Raw genomic sequence first — 19,284 nt, 5'->3', positions numbered from 1 at the left:
TATAAATATAGGCAGAGTGTACAAAAGCCAGGAAGCTATGCTAAACGTTTATAAAACACCAGTTTGGCTCCAGCTGGAGCATTCTGTCCCATTTTGAGCACCACACTTTAGGAAGGACATGAAGGCTTTAGAGAGGGTACATAAGAGAATTACTAGAATGGTTCCAGAGATGAGGGATTAGTTATGTGGAGAAGCTGGGGAGGCTTAGAAGCCTAAGAGGAGATTTGATAGAGATGTTTAAAATCATGGTTTAGATAGAGCAAATAGAGCAACTGTTTCCAATGGCTGAAGGGCACAGATTTAAGATGATTGGTAAAAGAACCAGAGGCGACATGAGGAATAACTTTTTTATGCAACGAGTGGTTCGGATTTGGAATGCACTGCCTGATAGGGTGGTGGATACAGATTCAATAGTAGCTTTCAAAAGGGAATTGGATAAATACTTGAAGGACTAAAAAGTTGCAGGGATATGGGGAAAGAGCAGGGGAGTGGGACTAACTGGATTGTTCTTTGGAAGTGCTGGTGCACTCGATGGGCCGAATGGCCTCCTTCTGTGCTGCACTATTCTATGATCCTAGTCAAGGAAAAAAAACATTGTTGGACGTTGCCTGTATCCATCCGTTGAACATTAGTTAAGAATGTTGCGATTGTGCAGCATGTGCAATTGCATGTTGATAGTTAAAAGATTTAAAAAAAAAAATTTGTGTATGCTAAAAAGTGACACATGGGCACTAAAGTATTTAACTGAGGATAGCAGGAGTTTTGCAAGATAAACAAACAGACAATTAGGAGATTCATGTGGTAATATACAGTTGTTTCACATCAGCAATGTATTTGAGAGGGCTCTTGGAGCAAGCGTTAAGGATTACTACTGACAACCCTAAATGTGGGCACAATCAATAGTGCAGCCTTGATTCTAGATCGGAAAGGTACGTGTCTGAAACTCAGAATTGCCCGTCACTGACAGGCCTGGATGCCTGGGCCTTAACGTTATTGGTTAAGTTACTTTACTTCTTTTATTGCACATACTCTATTCCACAGGTTGAAGTAACAATCAGTGAGTAATTCAGAAAAACAAAGCTTTGGTACCAGTCACCTTACCTTGCTCTTTTTACAGGAGGCGGAAGGTTACATTCATTTTGTTTCTGTTTAGACTGGAGACGTACATTCTGCAAGATAAAAGAGCAGCTGAAGACCGTACACCACCAAGGAAGCTTCAACGGGTTTACAAAGTATTACATAGAATTTACAGCACAGAAACAGGCCATGTGGCCCAACAGGTCCATGCTGGCATTTATGCTCCACGTAAACCTCCTCCCACCCTCCCTCATTGAACCCCATCAATATATAAATCTATTCCTTTCTCCAGTTTGTGTTTATCTAGCTTCCCCTTAAATACATCAATGATATTCACCTCAACCACTCCTTGTGGTAGCGCATACCACACTCAGACCACTCTCTGGGTAAAGAAGTTTCTTCTGAATTCCCTATTGGATTTATGAGTGACTAGCATTGTATTTATGGCCCCTAGTTCTGGTCTCCCCCACAAATCTTCTCTACATCTACCCTATCGAACCCATTCATAATCTTGAAGACCTCTATCAGATCATTCCTCGGTCTTCTCTTTACTAGACTGTGCAGCTATACAAGAGTTATTGGGAATTTTACACCATTTGAAATCAATTAATAATTCTATGCAATTCAGTCAGAAAATCCAGAGGCAGATAAAGCCTTCTAGCCCATCAAGTCCACGTGTGCTTATTCTATAATGGGTTTTCCTTCCATACCACTCCTTCTTAACCGAAAAGGGAATAAGGGATTATGGGGAGCGGGCAGGGAAGTGGACCTGAGTCCATGAGTGGATCAGCCATGATCATATTAAATGGTGGAGCAGGCTCGAAGGGCCGTATGGCCTACTCCTGCTCCTGCTCCTATTTCTTATGTTCTTATGTTCCCCTGACTTCCTGAAAAATCAGTGGTGTGAAGAGCTCTACATTCTTAATTTCCCTTCTCACCAGATAATGATCCAGCTCCTTTTAGTGTCAATTAGCCCCAAATCAACCATCTTCTTGGTTCTACAAATCCACTACCTTTGGGGGCTGGGAAGAAAGAGGGGGGAAGAAAATATACCCAATCTCTGTCAAAGAACAAACTAATTCAAGCTTTGCTTCACAAGGCAAGAATGGCCCACTTTAACTCATCAATCTGGAAACATCTACAAATCCTGTCAACGCATCCAACTTAAAAATGTTGGCTCCACATAGCTACTCAGAAGCCTATTCCAACACACAGATCTTACTTTGTGAAGACAACATTTGAAGAGACTTGAGCACATAAACCTAGGCTGACACTCCAGTGCAGTGCTGAGGGAGTGCTGCACTGTCGGAGGTGCCGTCTTTCGGATGAGACATTAAACCGAGGCCCCATCTGCTTTCTGAGGTGGACCTAAAAAGATGCCATGGCACTATTTTGAAGAAGAGCAGGGGAGTTATCCCCGGTGTCCTGACCAATGTTTATCCCTCAATCAACAAAGCAAAAAAAAATTATCTGGTCATTATCACATTGCTGTTTGTGGGAGCTTACTGGCATAAATTGGCTGCCATATTTCCTACATTACAACAGAGTCTACACCTCAAAAGTACTTCACTGGCTATAACATGCTTTGGGACGTCTGGTGGTCGTGAAAGGCGCTATATAAATGCAAGTCTTTCCTTCCACCCCCCCCCCCAAAATAATTAGGCTGCTTTTAATTGAAATTAAAATGGTCTCATTCATCATGATTAAGCAATTCAGTGTGTAGACAGTGTGTATTGATACAAACTTAAAGTTCAGTATTTTTTTTAGATATACTGAACACTACAGTGATTCATAGCCAGAGAGCCAGAATATTGAGAGAGAATATTAATAGCTCCAACAACAAACAAGAGGTCACTCCAGGCTTACCTTAAGGAATAATATGCAAATACTCGGCACTGTCTCATGACATTGCTTGTGCTTAGCTTGGCTTCTGGGAGCACGGTCGCAATGTTCAGTTGCTAAGTTGGAACGGTGCTTACCCTGGCGTGTCCGTGTAAGGCAACGGCTTAGGTATTCCCTCTGGGGAAGTGGCCCAAATAAACGTGAGTTCAATGAAAGGCTAATTGCTGAAGGAAGCTTCTGCAGTCTGGCGCCTGCCAATGAGGAAGGGGCCAGGTTATCAAAGTCAGAAAATCCAATTGGAAATGAACAGCTACCTTTCTCTTCTTACCCCCTCCGCTATTTTCTTTTTGACATGATGGATGCATGCTAGGCATGTTTTCTAATCAATTTTTTAAAATCCCAAATTTTTAAAAAGCATGGAAGCATACTTTGCTGGTATATATAGTGTGGCATCACCTGTATCAAAATAAATCCATTTGAATTTATCATTGAATTGAATATATCATCTGTATCAAAATGAATCCACTTACAGATCCCCAAACAGTGGGAGGGAGATAGAGGAGCAAATCTGTAGGCAAATTGCTGTGAAGTCCAAAAACCATAGGGTAGTAATAATAGGGGATCTTAACTATCCAAATATTGATTGGGATAAATTTAGTGTGAAGGGTATATAGGGTGTGGAATTCTTGAAATGCATTCAAGAGAATTATTTTAGTTAGTATGTAGCAAGCCCAACACGAGAGGGGGCGGTCTTGGATTTAGTTTTGGGGAATGAAGCTGGGCAGGTTGAAGGGGTATTAGTGGGAGAGCACTTGGGTGCCAGTGATCATAATTCAGTCAGATTCAAGTTGGTTATGGATCAGGACAAAAATAGGCCTGGAATAAAAGTTCTGAATTGGGGAAGAGATAATTTTGCTAAGTTAAGGAGTGATTTGGCCAGAGTGGACTGTAAACAGCTACTTGTGGGTAAATCAGTGTCAGAACAGTGGGAGGCATTCAAGAAGGAGATCTGGAAGGCTCAGGCCAAACATGTGCCCTTAAAGAAAAAGGCTGGGAAAAATAATTCTAGAGCCCCCTGGATGTCTAGGGACTTACAGGGGAGGATTAAGAAAAAAAAGGGATGCTTATGTCATATGCCAACGGCTAAATATATTAGAATCTTTAGAGGATTATAGAAAGTTAAGAGGCAAAATTAAAAAGGATATTAGGAATGCTAAGAAAGAGCACGAGAAATTCTTGGCCAGTAAAATTAAGGAAAACCCTAAGATATTCTATAAATATATTAGGAGTAAGAGGGTAACTAAAGAGAGGGTAGGGCCTATTGGCGACCATGAGGGTAATCTTTGTGTGGAGGCGAAAGATGTTGGTAGGGTTCTTAACAAATACTTTGCATCTGTTTTCACAAAGGAAAAGGGTAATGCAGATACTGCTATCGAGGAAGAGTGTGATATTCTGGATGAAATAAATAGAGATAGAAAGGATGTATTTTAATGGGTTTAGCAGCTTTGAAAGTAGATAAGTCCCCAGGCCCAGATGAAATGCATCCCAGACTGTTGAGCGAAGTAAAAGAGGAAATAGCAGAGGCCTTGACCATCATTTTCCAGTCCTCTTTGGATTTGGGCAAGGTGCTAGAGGATTGGAGGACTGCTAATGTAGTACCCTTGTTTAAGGGGGGAAAAAGGGATAGGCCGAGTAATTACAGGCCTGTCAGCCTAACCTCAGTGGTGGGAAAATTATTGGAAAAAATCCTGAAAGACAGGATAAATCGACATTTGGAAAGGCAAGGATTAATTAGGGACTGTCAGCACAGAACTGTTAAGGGAAGATCGTGTTTAACTAACCTGATTGAATTTTTTGAGGAGGTAACCGAGAGGCACAATGTAGTATAGATGGACTTTAGCAAGGCTTTTGTTAAGGTACCACATGGTAAACTGGTCATGAAGGTTAAAGCCCATGGGATACAGGGCAAAGTGGCAAGTTGGAACCAAAATTGGCTTGGACGTAAGAAGCAAAGAGTAATGATTGATGGATGGTTTTGTGACTTGAAGGATGTTTCCAGTGGGGTTCTGTAGGAACTGGGTCCCTTGCTTTTTGTGATATACATCAACGATTTAGATTTGAATATAGGGAGTATGATTAAAAAGTTTGTAGACGACACTAAAATTGGCTGTGTGGTTAATAATGAAGAGGAAAGTCATGAGCTGCAGGAGGATATCAATCTACTGGTCAGGTGGGCAGAGCAGTGGCAAATGGAATTTAATTCAGAGAAGTGTGAGGTGATGCACTTTGGAAGGGCTAATAAGGAACGGGTATACATATTAAGCGGTAGGCCACATAATAGTGTAGATGAACAAAGGGACCTTGGAGTGCTTGTCCACAGATCCCTGAAAGTAGCAGGCCAGGTGGATAAGGTAATTAAGAAGGTATACAGAATGCTTGCCTTTATTGATGTAGCACCTCAACATATTGCTGGGGCACCTGAAACTCAAGCTGTAGTATGTGCAATCCCAGTGTGCTGGCAGACCGTGTTCAACAGGTTCCTTGGAAACCTATAGCTTTCTCCAAGGTAGGAGAATCGGAATGATAGTCAGGTAGTTTAAATTAAAAGACTTGCATTTATATAGCGCCTTTCACACCCTCAGGATGTCCCAAAGTGCTTTACAGCCAATGAAGTACTTTTGAAGTGTAGTCACTGCTGTAATGTTGTCAATGGGTTAAATGTGGCTGTGCTTGGCTGGAACCCAAATTCCAAACAGCAGTCTGAATATTAATTGTGGTTAAAAAAAGTTCTCCTGAACCATTTGAGGATTAAAATATTGGAACTGCATAAATTAATTTGAGCTTTCTGTGCAGTAGCATTTGTTATTTTTTTTTTTAAATGGAAATTAATATTCAGACTGCTGGTTGGAATTTGAGTGGCAGACAGCTGATAGACAAAGCACAAAGGGAGGTCGAGACCTTCTCACTTGAAAGGGACCAACAACAGTTTGGGTCCCATCCTCCTGGGCTCCCCTCCGCTATAAGACCGTTAGATCCTGTTTCCCATGACTGTTCGACTCTGGACCTCGCCAACATTCCAAGAGCCTCCCCTACCCCCCAGACCCTCGTAATACTTCTACACAGCAAGATCACATCCAGTACTTGCAGACCCCAGATTCCCTTTCCAATACCCCCAGGGCGACTCTAATGCCATTATACCTGGCAATGCTACTTGGGCATAAACACCCCCCGTTCTTCGAAAACCATGAGCTTCACTGAACATCTGCTATCAACAAAATTTAAAAGTTTCCAGTTGTTTGAAGCGCTTTGGTGTGATGAGGTGCAAGTAAAGAGAATCGTGAATTTAGAATCCTCTCTGGAAAAAGCCCAAAGTCAAGTTACCCTCAAACAAAAAACATTATCCTGACAGCTATCTGAAGAGGGCAGACGTTCACAGTACGGGGCTAGATTTTGTCATTTTGACTGGCACCGTTACTAGATTTAGCAAACAGCGCCTAACTTTGTATTCATCAACTGTCAGTAGCTCACCGGATGTCGGTCTGTCCCTTGAAAGTTTTATTGCTAAAATACTTGGAGCTAAGCTATTAACTTTGAAGACTGTCAGGAAAATGTGAAATGCTCAACACCAGAAAAAAAAAAAGGTAGAACGACCCAATTACCAGCTCCAGGTCCGTATCCCTGCAGGTCACTGCACTTCAAGTGCCCATCCAACCATCTCTTAAAAGAGGTGAGGATTTCTGCATCTACCACTCTTCCAGGCAGCGGGTTCGAGATCCCCACAACCCTCTGCGTAAAGAAGCCCCCCCTTAAGTTCCCCTCTAAACCTTCCACCAACCACCTTAAAACTATGCCCCCTCGTAATAGATCCCTCCACTAATGAAAATAGACCCTTACTATCCACTATGTCCAAGCCCCCTCAATATTGTGTACACCTTAATGAGGTCTCCTCTCAACTTCCTCTGTTCCAATGAGAACAAACCCAGCCTATCCAATCTGTCCTCATAACTAAGATTCTCCATTCCAGTCAGCATCCTAGTAAATCTCCTCTGCACCCTCCTTCCTATAATACAGCGACCAGTACTCCAGCTGTCGTCTAACCAAAGTATTATACAATTTAAGCATAACCTCCCTGCTCTTATATTCTATGCCTCAGCCAATAAAGGCAAGCATTCCATATGCCTTTTTAAACAGCTTATTTACCTGGACTGCTACTTTCTGGGATCTGTGGACAAGCACTCCAAGGTCTCTTTGTTCATCTACACTATTAAGTGGCCTTCCACTTAATGTGTATACCCGTTCCTTATTAGCCCTCCCAAAGCGCATCACCTCACAATTGTCTGAATTAAATTCCATTTGCCACTGCTCTGCCCACCTGACCAGTAATTTATGTCCTCCTGCAGCACGTGACTTTCCTCTTCATTATCAACCACACAGCCAATTTTAGTGTCGTCTGCAAACTTCTTAATCATACTTCCTATATTCAAATCTAAATCGTTGATATATACCACAAAAAGCAAGGGACCCAGTACTGAGCCCTGTGGAACCCCACTGGAAACATCCTTCCAGTCACAAAACCATCCATCAATCTTTGCTTCCTCCCTCTAAGCCAATTTCGGATCCAACTTGTCACTTTTCCCTGTATCCCATGGGCTTTAACTTTCATGACCAGTCTACCATGTGGGACCTTATCAAAAGCCTTGCATATATACTACATCGTACGCACTACCTTCATCAACCCTCTTGGTTACCTCCTGAAAGAATTCAATCAGGTTAGTCAAACACGATCTTCCCTTAACAAACCTGTGCTGACAGTCCCTAATTAATCTTTGCCTTTCCAAATGCAGATTTATCCTGTCTTTCAGAATTTTTTTCCAATAATTTTCCCACCACTGAGGTTAGGCTGACAGGCCTGCGAAGGTCGCAGATGTCCAAGGTTTACAGCCTGAATACGCTTTATCCGTTGTTCCCCCATCATTCTTTAAAAAATGCCTTGCAAATTGCTCCTCAACTCTCTATTCAACTGCAAGGATTGAATTAATGCATCTATCTGATCTTTCCATTGCCAAAAGGGAAAATAATCAAAATGCTGAGTGTGACATCAGCAATTCATCAAGTAGAGCATCAGTCGGCCTAAATCCGCTTTCTATCACAATGAGGCCCAGTTAAGTGCAAACCCCTTAAATGAACGAATCCTCCAGAATTTTCCAGTTTAAAAAAAAATTAAAGCACAAAAAATTGTGTAATGCCCCATTTGGGGTGATAACTTTCGCGGGAGGGCAGAAGTGTCGCCAGGCGCCACGCATAGCGCTCCAGGAGGAAAGTGGAGTGTTAAAATCAAGCTCTACCACGTCCCTTGGAGTGCTAAAGAGCAGGCAAGAGGGGCAGAAGCGGCAGTGCATGAATAATGTCCAGTGCAGCGCTGTGGGGATCGGAGACTACCTTCCCTCCCTCCTGCAGGCTCTGCAATAAATCGAATCCCCTGCTCGCTGACAGCACCCGCGATCCACGACAATCAGCCCCAAGCACGCTGACAGAGGGCAGGGCTGATCAATCGCGGCAGAACAAAATGGTGAAAAAAATTACCAATACAAATTTTTTACATCCCTAAGCGGCATTGCCTTTAAATACTGCTCCCCAAGTGGCCGGCTTACCTCAACGCCTCCAGCAGCTGCCAGTGTTGACGCCCGGCGATGCTGCAGTGGATGGACCGAAGTTTGTATCCGGGGCGGTACTGGGGCGCTGCACAGTGGAATGAGGTCACAATCTCTGGGGCGCAAGAGATCGTGGCATTAGGAGTTAACGCCGCCACTAACCTGCAAGGCAAGTTCGCGGGCGTCGGTACTTAAACCACACCCAGTCGCAGAGCCCAGTCATTGTCCCCCGGAGGTGCTAATGGGAGACCAATTTCTCCCCCTAAATATTTTGTTAAATGCAAATTGCTTTAAAGCACACCCATTTCAGTGCATAGATCTTCTAATCTTCTGATGGCCCACTCATCTAATTGCATAGACCTTAGTTTTTTTTAGCCGACTTCACCCCAACAGGCAAAATATTTCACACCATTTGTCAGATAAGGAAACCAAAACTGCGCACAAAGAACATACATGCCTTTGAGGCGGTGCAACGTATGTTCACTAGATTGATCGGTGGGATGAGAGGGTTATCCTATGAGGAGGGATTTAGTTGATTGGGCCTATACTCTCTGGAGTTTAGAAGAATGTGAGGTGAGCTCATCGAAACTTGTAAGATTCTGAGGGGGACTGACAGGGTAGATGCTGCGAGGTTGTTGCCCCTGGCTGGAGAGTCTAGAACTAGGGGACATAGTCTTAGGAGAAGGGTTCAGACATTTAAGACTGAAATGGAAGAATTTCTTCACTCAGAAGATTGTGAATCTTTGGAATTCTCTCTCCCAGAGGGATATGGATGCTCAGTCGTTGAGTATATTCATGGTTGATAGATTTTTGGATTTTAAGAGAATCCAAAAAGGGATATGGGGATCAGGTGGGAAAGTGGAGTTGAGGTCGCAGATTAGCCATGATTTTTCCTCAGAGCAGGCCTGAAGGGCCTACTCCTGCTCCTATTTCTTATGTTGTTCTCGAAATACTGCTGCTGCTTTAACAGTTGAGAAGGAAATGGAATTAGGGTAGATACCTCCAGTTGAAGACCGAGCACTGGCAGAGATGATGAGCTCAACGGTGCCCTTCTGAACAACAATCAGGATCGCTAGAATTCTGAAGCACCTCCAGGCCAATTTCTGCAGCCAGATTCAAACCTGACTCAATCTATAAACTTATAGCCCTGATGAGGAGACAGATAAGCAGCAGACCAGGAGCTGAGCAGCGAGCAGCATGACAGGGAAGTGAATATAAGCGGGAAGGGGAGATGGAGTGCATGGCCAGGGAAGAGTGTTTGTAACAGGGGCCAAAAGACAAAGCTTTGGTCGATGTTTCGCTGAAATAAACTGGCTTGCACACAACTTGATGTCAGTTAGGTAGTTGGCATGGCCAGAGTAGGTGGAGCATCGTGCAACACTGAAACTTAATTGTTCAGACCAGTTTATTTACACATAAGAACTGGAGTAAGGCCATTCACCCCCTCAAGTCTGTTCTGCCATTCAATTAGATCATGGCTCAACTGTACCTAAACTCCATTTATCCACCTTGGCTTCTTAATCCACAATACCCTTACCTAACAAAGATCTAATCAACCTCAGTTTTGAATTTTTAAATTGATCTAGCATTTTTGAGGGAGAGAGTTCCAGATTTCCACTACGCTTTCCTGACACTAGTATTTAACATTTCTATTTAAATGGAGAAAAATTGCAAAGTGCTGCAGTAGAGGCACCTGGGGGCTGTTTCTGCATGAAACACAAAAAAAGAGTTAGTATGCAGGTACAGCAAGTGATCAGAAAGTCAAATGGAATGTTGGCCTTTATTGCAAGGGGGATGGAGTATAAAAGCAGAGAAGTCCTGCTACAACTGTACAGGGTATTGGTGAGGCCATACCTGGAGTACTATGTTCAGTTTTGGTCTCCGTATTTAAGAAAGGATATACTTCTATTGGAGGCAGTTCAGAGAAGGTTCACTAGGTTGATTCCGGAGATGAGGGGGTTGACTTATGAAGAAAGGTCGAGTAGGTTGGGCCTATACTCATTGGAGTTCAGAAGAATAAGAGGTGATCTTATCCAAACAGCTAAGATAATGAGGGGGCTCGACAAGGTGGATGCAGTGAGGATATTTCCACTCATAGGGGAAACTAGAACTAGGGGGCGTAGTCTCAGAATAATATTGTGATGAGGAGGAATTTCTTCTCAGAGGGTTGTAAATCTGTGGAATTCTCTGCCCCAGGGAGCTGTGGAGGCTGGGTCATTGAATATATTTAAAGTAGAGATAGACAGGTTTTTGAGCGATAAGGGAGTGAAGGGTTATGGAGAGCGGGCAGGGAAGTGGAGCCAAGTCCATGATCAGATTAGCCATGATCTTATTGAATGGCGGAGCAGGCTCGAGGGGCCAAATGGCCTACTCCTGCTCCCATTTCTTATGTTCTTGTCCAGCTCTAATTTTAAGGTTATGCCCCCTTGTTCTGGACTCCCCCACCAGAGGAAATAGTTTCTCTCTATCTACCCTATCAAATCCTTTAATCATCTAAAATACCTCAATTAAATCACCTCATAATCTTCTATACTCATGGGAATAAAGCTTCGTCTACAGAACCTGTCCTAATATAACCCTTCCAGTCCCTTAAATTTATACTTAATTGCATACGAAATGAAAAATAGATTTTCATTGCACTTTTCAATTCTTGTATTAAAGGGTGAAATGCATCCATTTGCAGTTAAATGTACAATCTTAAAAGTTGCTAGTTAATGCCACTTACTGTAGCCTCAGCCTTATTTCATTCATGACTGTTACACTTTAAACCTGCTGGTCATAGGCACCATTGGAGCAAGGAATTGTGTGTGCAATTCAGTGACCTCATAAATAGCTCAGCGCTGCACCAAAGCCACTTTTATCTTTGACAGAACAATGACTGACTTACACATTCAGAGGAACACGCTATTTTCATAAAAAGGTGGAGAATAAAACATTTTGGAACAAAACATCCCTCAGAGCAGGACTATACAGCAGGTAATGAGGGGACATATCTGTGCAAATGGTGCCACTTTCAACAGGCACTATTTCGAAGAAGAGCAGGGGAGTTCTCCTCAGTGTCCTGGCCAATATTTATCCCTCAAATAACATCACTAAAGCAGATTATCCGGTCATTATCACACTGTTGCTTATGGAATCTTGCTGAGCGCAAATTACCTGCCACGTTTCCTGCACTTTTAGACGTCCCAAGGTCATGAAGGCGCTTATGTAAATACAAGTCCTTTCTTTCAATAGTTTTTTTGGCCAAGAGAAAAAATTGTGCAATGAGAACATTTTGCAATGAGAAAAATACGTGCTTTGTTTTTTTTTAAAAAAAGCTACTTAATCTGCCACAAGGTACAATGCATGGGTATATACATTTAATCCAGAGCAGACGACCAAAAAGGGAACAGGACAAAAAAAATGTCGCAGCAGACCATTCTGGAAATACAGAGTAATTAAACAATTACGTACCATCAAGAGCTCTGGCGAGATCTTCAACGGCACCCGCCAAGCAGCTAAAAACAAAATTCCAAAGAATGTTACCAAATAATCATCAATAGGAAACGATACAAGTGTCGGAGAACGTAATGTCCACATCTCTGTCTTCTGAGAATAAAATCTATTGTACGCCGTTGTTGACATAACTGTAGTAAAATGAGAAAATGTTGAAATGTACGGTAGACCAGTCAACACCCGAAATATATTTTGGTCGGGAGATTTCATCAAGCATTCTGGCCTGTTATGTACATCCAACATTTTTCTCTTCAGAACACTCTTTATCCACAGAAAGGCTGGAAAGGAACGACAATTTCATCTCCTTTTAAAAAACAGCATCTTGTAAATATCGGACGGCACTTTAATTTAGGAATAGCTTTGGTGAAAAGAATATTGATAGAGTTACTCATTACTGGAGTATTTGAGAGGCATTTAAAACATTTTGGTTTTTGATTAATATATTCCAAGTAGGAATTGCTAATTTGACGTTTTGATTAAGAAGCAAAGTTTCATCAACAGGAACATGAATTTATGAGCTACGAAGAAATCACGAATTCTGTAAATCGGAAACAAAAACAGAAAGTGCTGAAAATGCATGGCATGTTGGGTCAGTGTTTGATGACTGCTTCGGCCCAAACATTGAGCCCATCTTTTAGACAGACCTGATGTGGATTCCTAGCACTGTTTTTATGAAGTGTACACGAAAAGTTATTGTAGGAATGGCTGCGGAAATTCAACACGAGTGAATGGCTTGGATTTTAACTTGGTTCTAAAGAACGCACCCAAGCCTCTCACATTTTCAAGCCTTCCACCAGTAAAGAACTGCATTAAAAAAACGAATTTGCCACTTGAAAGTTGATATACTGTACCTAAAAGATTTGAAACCAGCTGCGGATTGGGGGCTAGAGGGTCCTGGAGGCCGAACACTGTGTAGCGACTGTGCTGAATCTGCCGTAATGCGTCAAAGTTCCCGAGGAGAATGTCACAAAGCCACTGTGCATTCACGCATGGTATCCTCCACTCTTTTGCCTTCTCGTATTTCAACCCACAGGGTCTGCTCTCAAAAACAAGCCAGCGGGAAAGTTAGAGTCAGTTCACTTTCGAAGAGAGACCGTAACGTACAAAAAGTGGCGATACAAGGAGTTCCCCCACCCCCTGCCACCACTCAATAGACGGGTCCGTAAAGATTAGCCCAGCTATTTTAAAAGTAGGGACGTGTAGAGTTTTCAATACCGTTGCCAGGTTACCAACGCGCTGCATCATGGATTCTCAATACTGTTTAGGGAGATTCTGCACAGACATCAGCTGCTCAATGACTTTTTGGGGTGACAGAGAATGGAGGGTTATTTTGGGGTGAGGCATTCTTTCTAACTTTTTTTTTTACAAAGTTGCAAAACAAGTCACTTTGGACTGCTCACACCGTTCCAGTGGATATATTTATAACGGGTATAATGGTGTTGTGGTTATACTCTTGGACTAGTATTCCAGAGGGACCTGGACTAATAATCTTGAGAACAAGTGTTCAAATCCCATTACAGAAATAAAAAAAACAAATTGCAAATAAAAAGCTGTCAACAGTAAAAGTGACCATGAAGCTGTCAGATTGTCGTTAAAAAAAAACCTTGTTCACTCATGTCCTTTAGGAATGGAAATCTGCCATCCTAATCCACACAAAAACCAAAACACCAGCTACCCAAGAGACATCTAAAAAACACATTGTTGGAAAAAGCAGTCAAATCTAGACAGCAAAGTTCAGTTAGTGTGAGGATTTTCTCACTTGACAACCTCCTAAATTTCATCAGTAAGACCCCGATTAAGAAATGTCCAAGTAAGAGATGTGGAACAGGTAGAATGATCTGTCCTCTGGACTTGTTCCCTGCATCTTGGTCAGCAAATTGTCTTGGGAAATAAATGACTGTCAAGATTCTAAAATTGCTTCATTTGAGAGGCATAATAACTTGAAGCACACATTGCTACCTTGCAAGCATGCAATTGGTTAATGACTGTTATCATACTATCGGAGAAGAGTCCTTTTTATAGGGTGAGCCGCTAACACCTAATAATAGCATTAAGTCCATTTCTTCTACCTCTGGTTCATTCACATGCATGTCCCGATTTCCATTGCCCCATCATTGGCGGCCAGGCCTTCAGCTGCCTAGGCCCCAAGCAGTGGAATTTCCTAACTAAACCTCCCCGCCTCTCTCTCTCTCCTTTAAAACGCTCCTTAAAACCTACCTCTTTGGCCATGCTTTTAGTCACCTGTCCTTAATGTCTCTCTATCAATGGTGTTCAATTTTGTCTGATAACCCTCTTGTGAAGCACCTTGGGACGTTTTACTAAATTAAAGGTGCATGTTGTTGAGACAACCTTGTCTCATTGATTATTCAAAGGTGCACCAATCAGTAGCAATGGTAAAATTGAGATGAAAAGCCAGATGAGAGAAAGAAAATCTAACCTGGTTGGTTTGGAAGGAGATTTAAAACATGCTGTGGAAGAGGACTTTCTAATCTAACCTATGTCTGCCAGAGGGGCTGAAATATCGTCTCGAAGCAAGAGGTGCAACGTGAGGGATGAAGAACACAACCATTTCAGGTGGGGGAAAACTGCACAAGGTCATGGCTCATGGCCCTTTTACAACTCATGGAATTTGGTGACCACATCCACGACTACCCATCTGCAACAGTGATTTCCCCGCAGCGAAGTGAGCTCGTTCAGCTTAGGCACTGTGTGGGAGACTCTTTAAGAAGCTTGAAGGAGAAGTATATGCATCAGATTTCAAAATACACACGCACACAGATTCCCCTTTTTAACATTTATATGCACAGCAGGAACCGGAATCCTGATGCAGTTTGAAAAGAAAGATGAGAGTTTTAAATTTGAGACGATGCTGGACCGGGAGCCAACGTAGGTCAGCAAGCACTGGGGTGATGATGGCAGAGTGGGACTTGGTGCGGCTCATGAACATGTGCAGATTCAGTTGGGAATTGGATAAATACTTGAAAAGTAAAAAAAAAAATTAGAGTTCTGGGGAAAGAGCAGGGGAGTGGGTCGTTCTTTCAAAGAGACGAATGGCTGCCTTCTGTGCTATATAATAGAGTAGGAGTTGCGAGACTATAGAACACTGAATGTTTGCAATGAAATGACAACAGTAACAAGACAAAAGTTTTGCAGCTGCAAAAATCTTGAGCCAGGTTCTTCCCAACATGCCCTCCTTCGCTGTCGTCATCATCATCATAGGCAGTCCCTTGAAATCAAGGAAAGCTTGCTTCCACTCAAAGTGAGTTCTCATAGTCCAATGTGGGAATTACAGTCTCTAACAGGTGGGACAGAGTGGTTGAAGGAAAGGGTTTGCCGCAAGCTCCTTCCGCTGTCTGCGCTTGGTTTCTGCATGCTCTCGGCGACAAGACTCGAGGTACTCAGCGCCCTTCCAGATGCTCTTCCCCCACTTTGGGCGGTCTTGGGCCAGGGATTTCCAGGTGTCAGTGGGGATGTTCCACTTTATCAAGGAGGCTTTGAGGGTGCCCTTGAAACGTTTCCTCTGCACACCTGGGGCTTGCCTGCCGTGTAGGAGTTCAGAGTAGAACACTTGCTTCGGGAGTCTCGTGTCGGGCATGCAGACGATGTGGCCCAACCCAACGGAGCTGGTCACTGCTTCATTGTTGGGGATGTTGGCCTGAGTGAGAACACAGACGTTGGTGCATATGTCCTCCCAGGGGATTTGCAGGATCTTGCAGAGGCAGCGCTGGTGTTGTGTCCTTCGTTGTGTACTTCTCTTGATGTACTTGAGTAATTTTTAATTATTAATTTCTAGAATTTACTCAAAACAAAACTGTCTGCCAAGCATTAACGAAGTATAAACTCTTCCGTTGAATTTTGTGTCGTACGCACACAACGACAGAAGAAAAGCTGACTATAGTCATTCACAACAAGAGCATTCTAGAGGAAATATTACAGGCTGGCTGTTTATACGTTAACAAGACAGCAGCAGATGGTCTTGAACAGTTGGCGGTTTTGTTTGCGAGCAACCCACGGAAGACAGCAATTGGGAACTTTAGAAACAGAGATCTTCGCCTTTTTTTGTGGAACGAGAATGTACTCCAGGTATGAATGGAGTAATACAAGCAATACAGTTAGAAGGCAACAAACCCCACCCCCCAAAATCGGATGAGGTACTTAATCCACTGTTCAGCTACAGCCCACATCATTCCCTTACCGTTTCATTTCTGTGTTCTATCAGAATACGGCGCTCATATGTCATCTTATTCCCCTCAGCAGCCTCCATCTCTGCCGTTATTAACAGCTGTGAACACATGCTGCTCCAGCACAAGAGATATGTAATCTTCAGTGCAAAAAGCATTGAGGATCTGTGGTTCCTTGTTAGCATCTGCTCGAAGCTCAGCAGTAGCTGCAGAGAAATGTTTTTAGCTGTCAGTCACTTGTGAAGCATCTGCCTTTTTTCCTGGCACACCCCAGTTTTCACAGTCTGCAACTTCTTTCCAAGACTCCAGAGACACCGCTGTGTGTATTTATATACTTCCTGCGAGTGTATCGTTAACCGTGAAGTGGGTTCCTTGTCCAGGCGATGGTAAAATTGCAGCATTGCTCTGCAGCTGGGCCCTGACCCGCCTCTAGAAGGAGACCCATTGAAGCAAGCTGCCTCACTCTGCCCATGTACAATGAGCCGTGTCTTAACCCGCACCAAGTCCCGCTCACCCAATTATCCCAGTGCTTGCTGACCGACATTGGCTCCTGGTCCAGCTACGTCACATATTTAAAATCCTCAGCCTTCTGTTCAAATCCCTCCATGGCCTAGCCCCTCCCTATCTCTCTAACCTCCTCCAGTCCTACAACCCTCTAAGATCTTTGCCTTCCTCCAATTCTCACCTCTTGCGCATCCCTAATTTTAAATCACTCCACCATTAGCGGCCGTGCCTTCAGGTGCCAAGGCCCGAAGCTCTGGACTCCTTCCCTAAACCTCTCCGCCTCTCTATCCTTTTTTAAGACGCTCCTTAAAATCTACCTCTCCCGTCCTAATATCCCCACTTGCGGCTCGGAGTCAAATTTTGCCTGGTAACGCACCTGTGAAGCGCCCAGAGACATTTTACCACGTTAAAGGCGCTACACAAATGCAAGTTGTTGTTGATCAGAGGGCTCGTGTGCGAGTCTTCAGGTGCAGACAAAAAGATAAAACAGAGATCTGGGAAGGAAGGACAAGTGGATGAAGAAAGGAAAGACAAGCTGGGGGATAGTTCTTGAATTGCCTTTTGTAAGAGCTATAACAACATTAAATATATAACTGTAAAGTTTGTATTCTCTTTTACTCTCCCCTGTTTTTTAAAAAATTCCATACATTAAGAATCAAATGTTGCAGAACACACTTTTCAGAACAATCAGGTGACCGGTGACAAAGGAATGAGGCCAATTATTAAAACAGCCCCATCCAATGCACATCCAAAGTAATGTTCAAAATTCAATGAATTTTAATACCAATAAAAGCTGCAACTTAAAATAATAAGCCATACTACCAAAGCAAGCTTCCAGCATATTTCAAAACTAACACACACGCTCACAGAGAAAAATCAACTGTCAATGGCGATTGCTCTTAGCAAGTTCCGAAGTACCAGGGATGAGGGGCTTCAGTTACGTGGCGAGACTGGAGAAGCTGGGGTTATTCTCCTTTGAGCTGAGCAGAGAAGGTTAAGAGGAGATTTGATAATGGTGTTTAAAATCATGAAGGGTTTTGATAAGAGCACAAAAACAACAACTTGTATTTATATAGCGCCTTTAATGTAGTGAAACATTCCAAGGCACTTCACAGGAGTGTTATGGGATAAAAAGATTGAGAGATATATTATGAGTAAATAAGGAGAAACGGTTTCCAGTGGTGGAAGGGTCGGTAACCAGAGGACACAGATTTAAAGGTCATTAGCAAAAAAAAAAAGCGAGATGAGGAATTATTTTTTAAAAAACACAGTTATGATGTCCTGGAATGCAATGCCTGAAAGTGTGATTGAAGCAGATTCAATGATAGCCTTCAAAAGGAAATTGGATAAATATGCGAAGGGAAAAAACTTTGCAGGGCTGTCGGGAAAAGGCCGGCAAATGGGACCAAATGGACAGCTCTTTCAAAGAGCTAGCACAGGCCGAATGGCCTCCTTCTGTGCTGGATCATTCTATGAAAACATTAAGCAAGAGATTTTTATTCTAGCATTCTGACTGGGATGCACTCTGCTCCGCTAGGACTACCTCTGCCACTTAGAACTGCTCCCTATTGACCTCTTGCCTTCTCCTCACCCACTCCTAAATCTCTGCAGCCCAATTATGGCAACTGCACCTTTGACTAACAATTATTCTACTTCAACGAGATTATTAAATTCTGTTTACCATTGCAAACTACTTTGTTGTCACTCATAAGAATATTGTGTCTTCAGGTAAGGACTTTAACATTCACTCCAGATGACCTTCATACTCACAGCAAGAGGATTGTGCATTGCGGATATAATTGCTCACCTTCATTTGAATGGATTACTTGTCCAAACACATTACAAGCCAATGAAATGCTGTCACTGAAAAAAGTTCACACTGTACATGCTTGGTGGATAGAGCATCATGGTTCATCTGGCGAATACCAATGTCCCTCTTTTTTTTTTTAAATTGACAAACACTACCCTCTCCATCAATCACTGCCATTTTAAATCAGGAATCAAGAACTTACTCTTTGCAGATGAGGACAGTGTTGCTTCGGCAGAGATAGCCTGTGTATTTGGCCCCTGCTAAATAGCCCATCAGCTTCAGGTCATCGCGATCGCTGTCCATAAATCCAGTGACGGAAATCATCTGAAAATTACAGAAGAAAAATTCAAGTCAGTTTTCCACACTGCTCCAACAAAGCATGCTTCATCCATGGACGTCGGGAGAAAAAAAAAATAGACAAATAGCCAGGAAACCAACAGCTTTATATCCAGCAGGTTTATTTTATGCCTCAGGAACCGTCTGATTATCACAGACAATATAATCACTCCCAGTGTCAGCTGTGGCTCAGTGGGTAGCACACTCGCCTGAGTCAGAGGTTGTGGGTTCGAGTCCCTCTCCAAGAACTTGAGCACAAAAATCTAGTCTGAGGGAGTGCTGCACTGTCAGAGGTGCCGTCTTTCGGATGAGAAGGTAAATTTGCCCCCTCAGGTGGATGAAAAAGATCTCATGGCACTATTTCGAAGAAGAGCAGGGGAGTTATCCT

At 42.9% G+C, this 19,284-nt stretch overlaps 1 protein-coding gene across 1 annotated transcript in view; it reads right to left on the bottom strand.

The window, feature by feature from the left end:
- The window catches only part of paxip1 (PAX interacting (with transcription-activation domain) protein 1), an 84,508-nt gene that overhangs the window by 30,159 nt on the left and 35,065 nt on the right, over positions 1 to 19,284 (bottom strand). The window contains exons 6-9 of the mRNA XM_070880251.1: positions 18,763 to 18,884; positions 12,917 to 13,101; positions 12,024 to 12,067; positions 1,102 to 1,169 (exon numbers count right to left, since the gene is read on the bottom strand). Coding sequence (XP_070736352.1) covers positions 1,102 to 1,169; positions 12,024 to 12,067; positions 12,917 to 13,101; positions 18,763 to 18,884 — 419 coding nt within the window. The remainder of the gene's footprint in view (positions 1 to 1,101; positions 1,170 to 12,023; positions 12,068 to 12,916; positions 13,102 to 18,762; positions 18,885 to 19,284) is intronic.

Source organism: Pristiophorus japonicus, chromosome 5 (genome assembly GCF_044704955.1).
Source record: "Pristiophorus japonicus isolate sPriJap1 chromosome 5, sPriJap1.hap1, whole genome shotgun sequence".
Lineage (NCBI taxonomy): Eukaryota > Metazoa > Chordata > Chondrichthyes > Pristiophoridae > Pristiophorus > Pristiophorus japonicus.
Note: the sequence above shows the minus strand (reverse complement) of the source record. Positions and strands in the feature narration are given on the sequence as shown.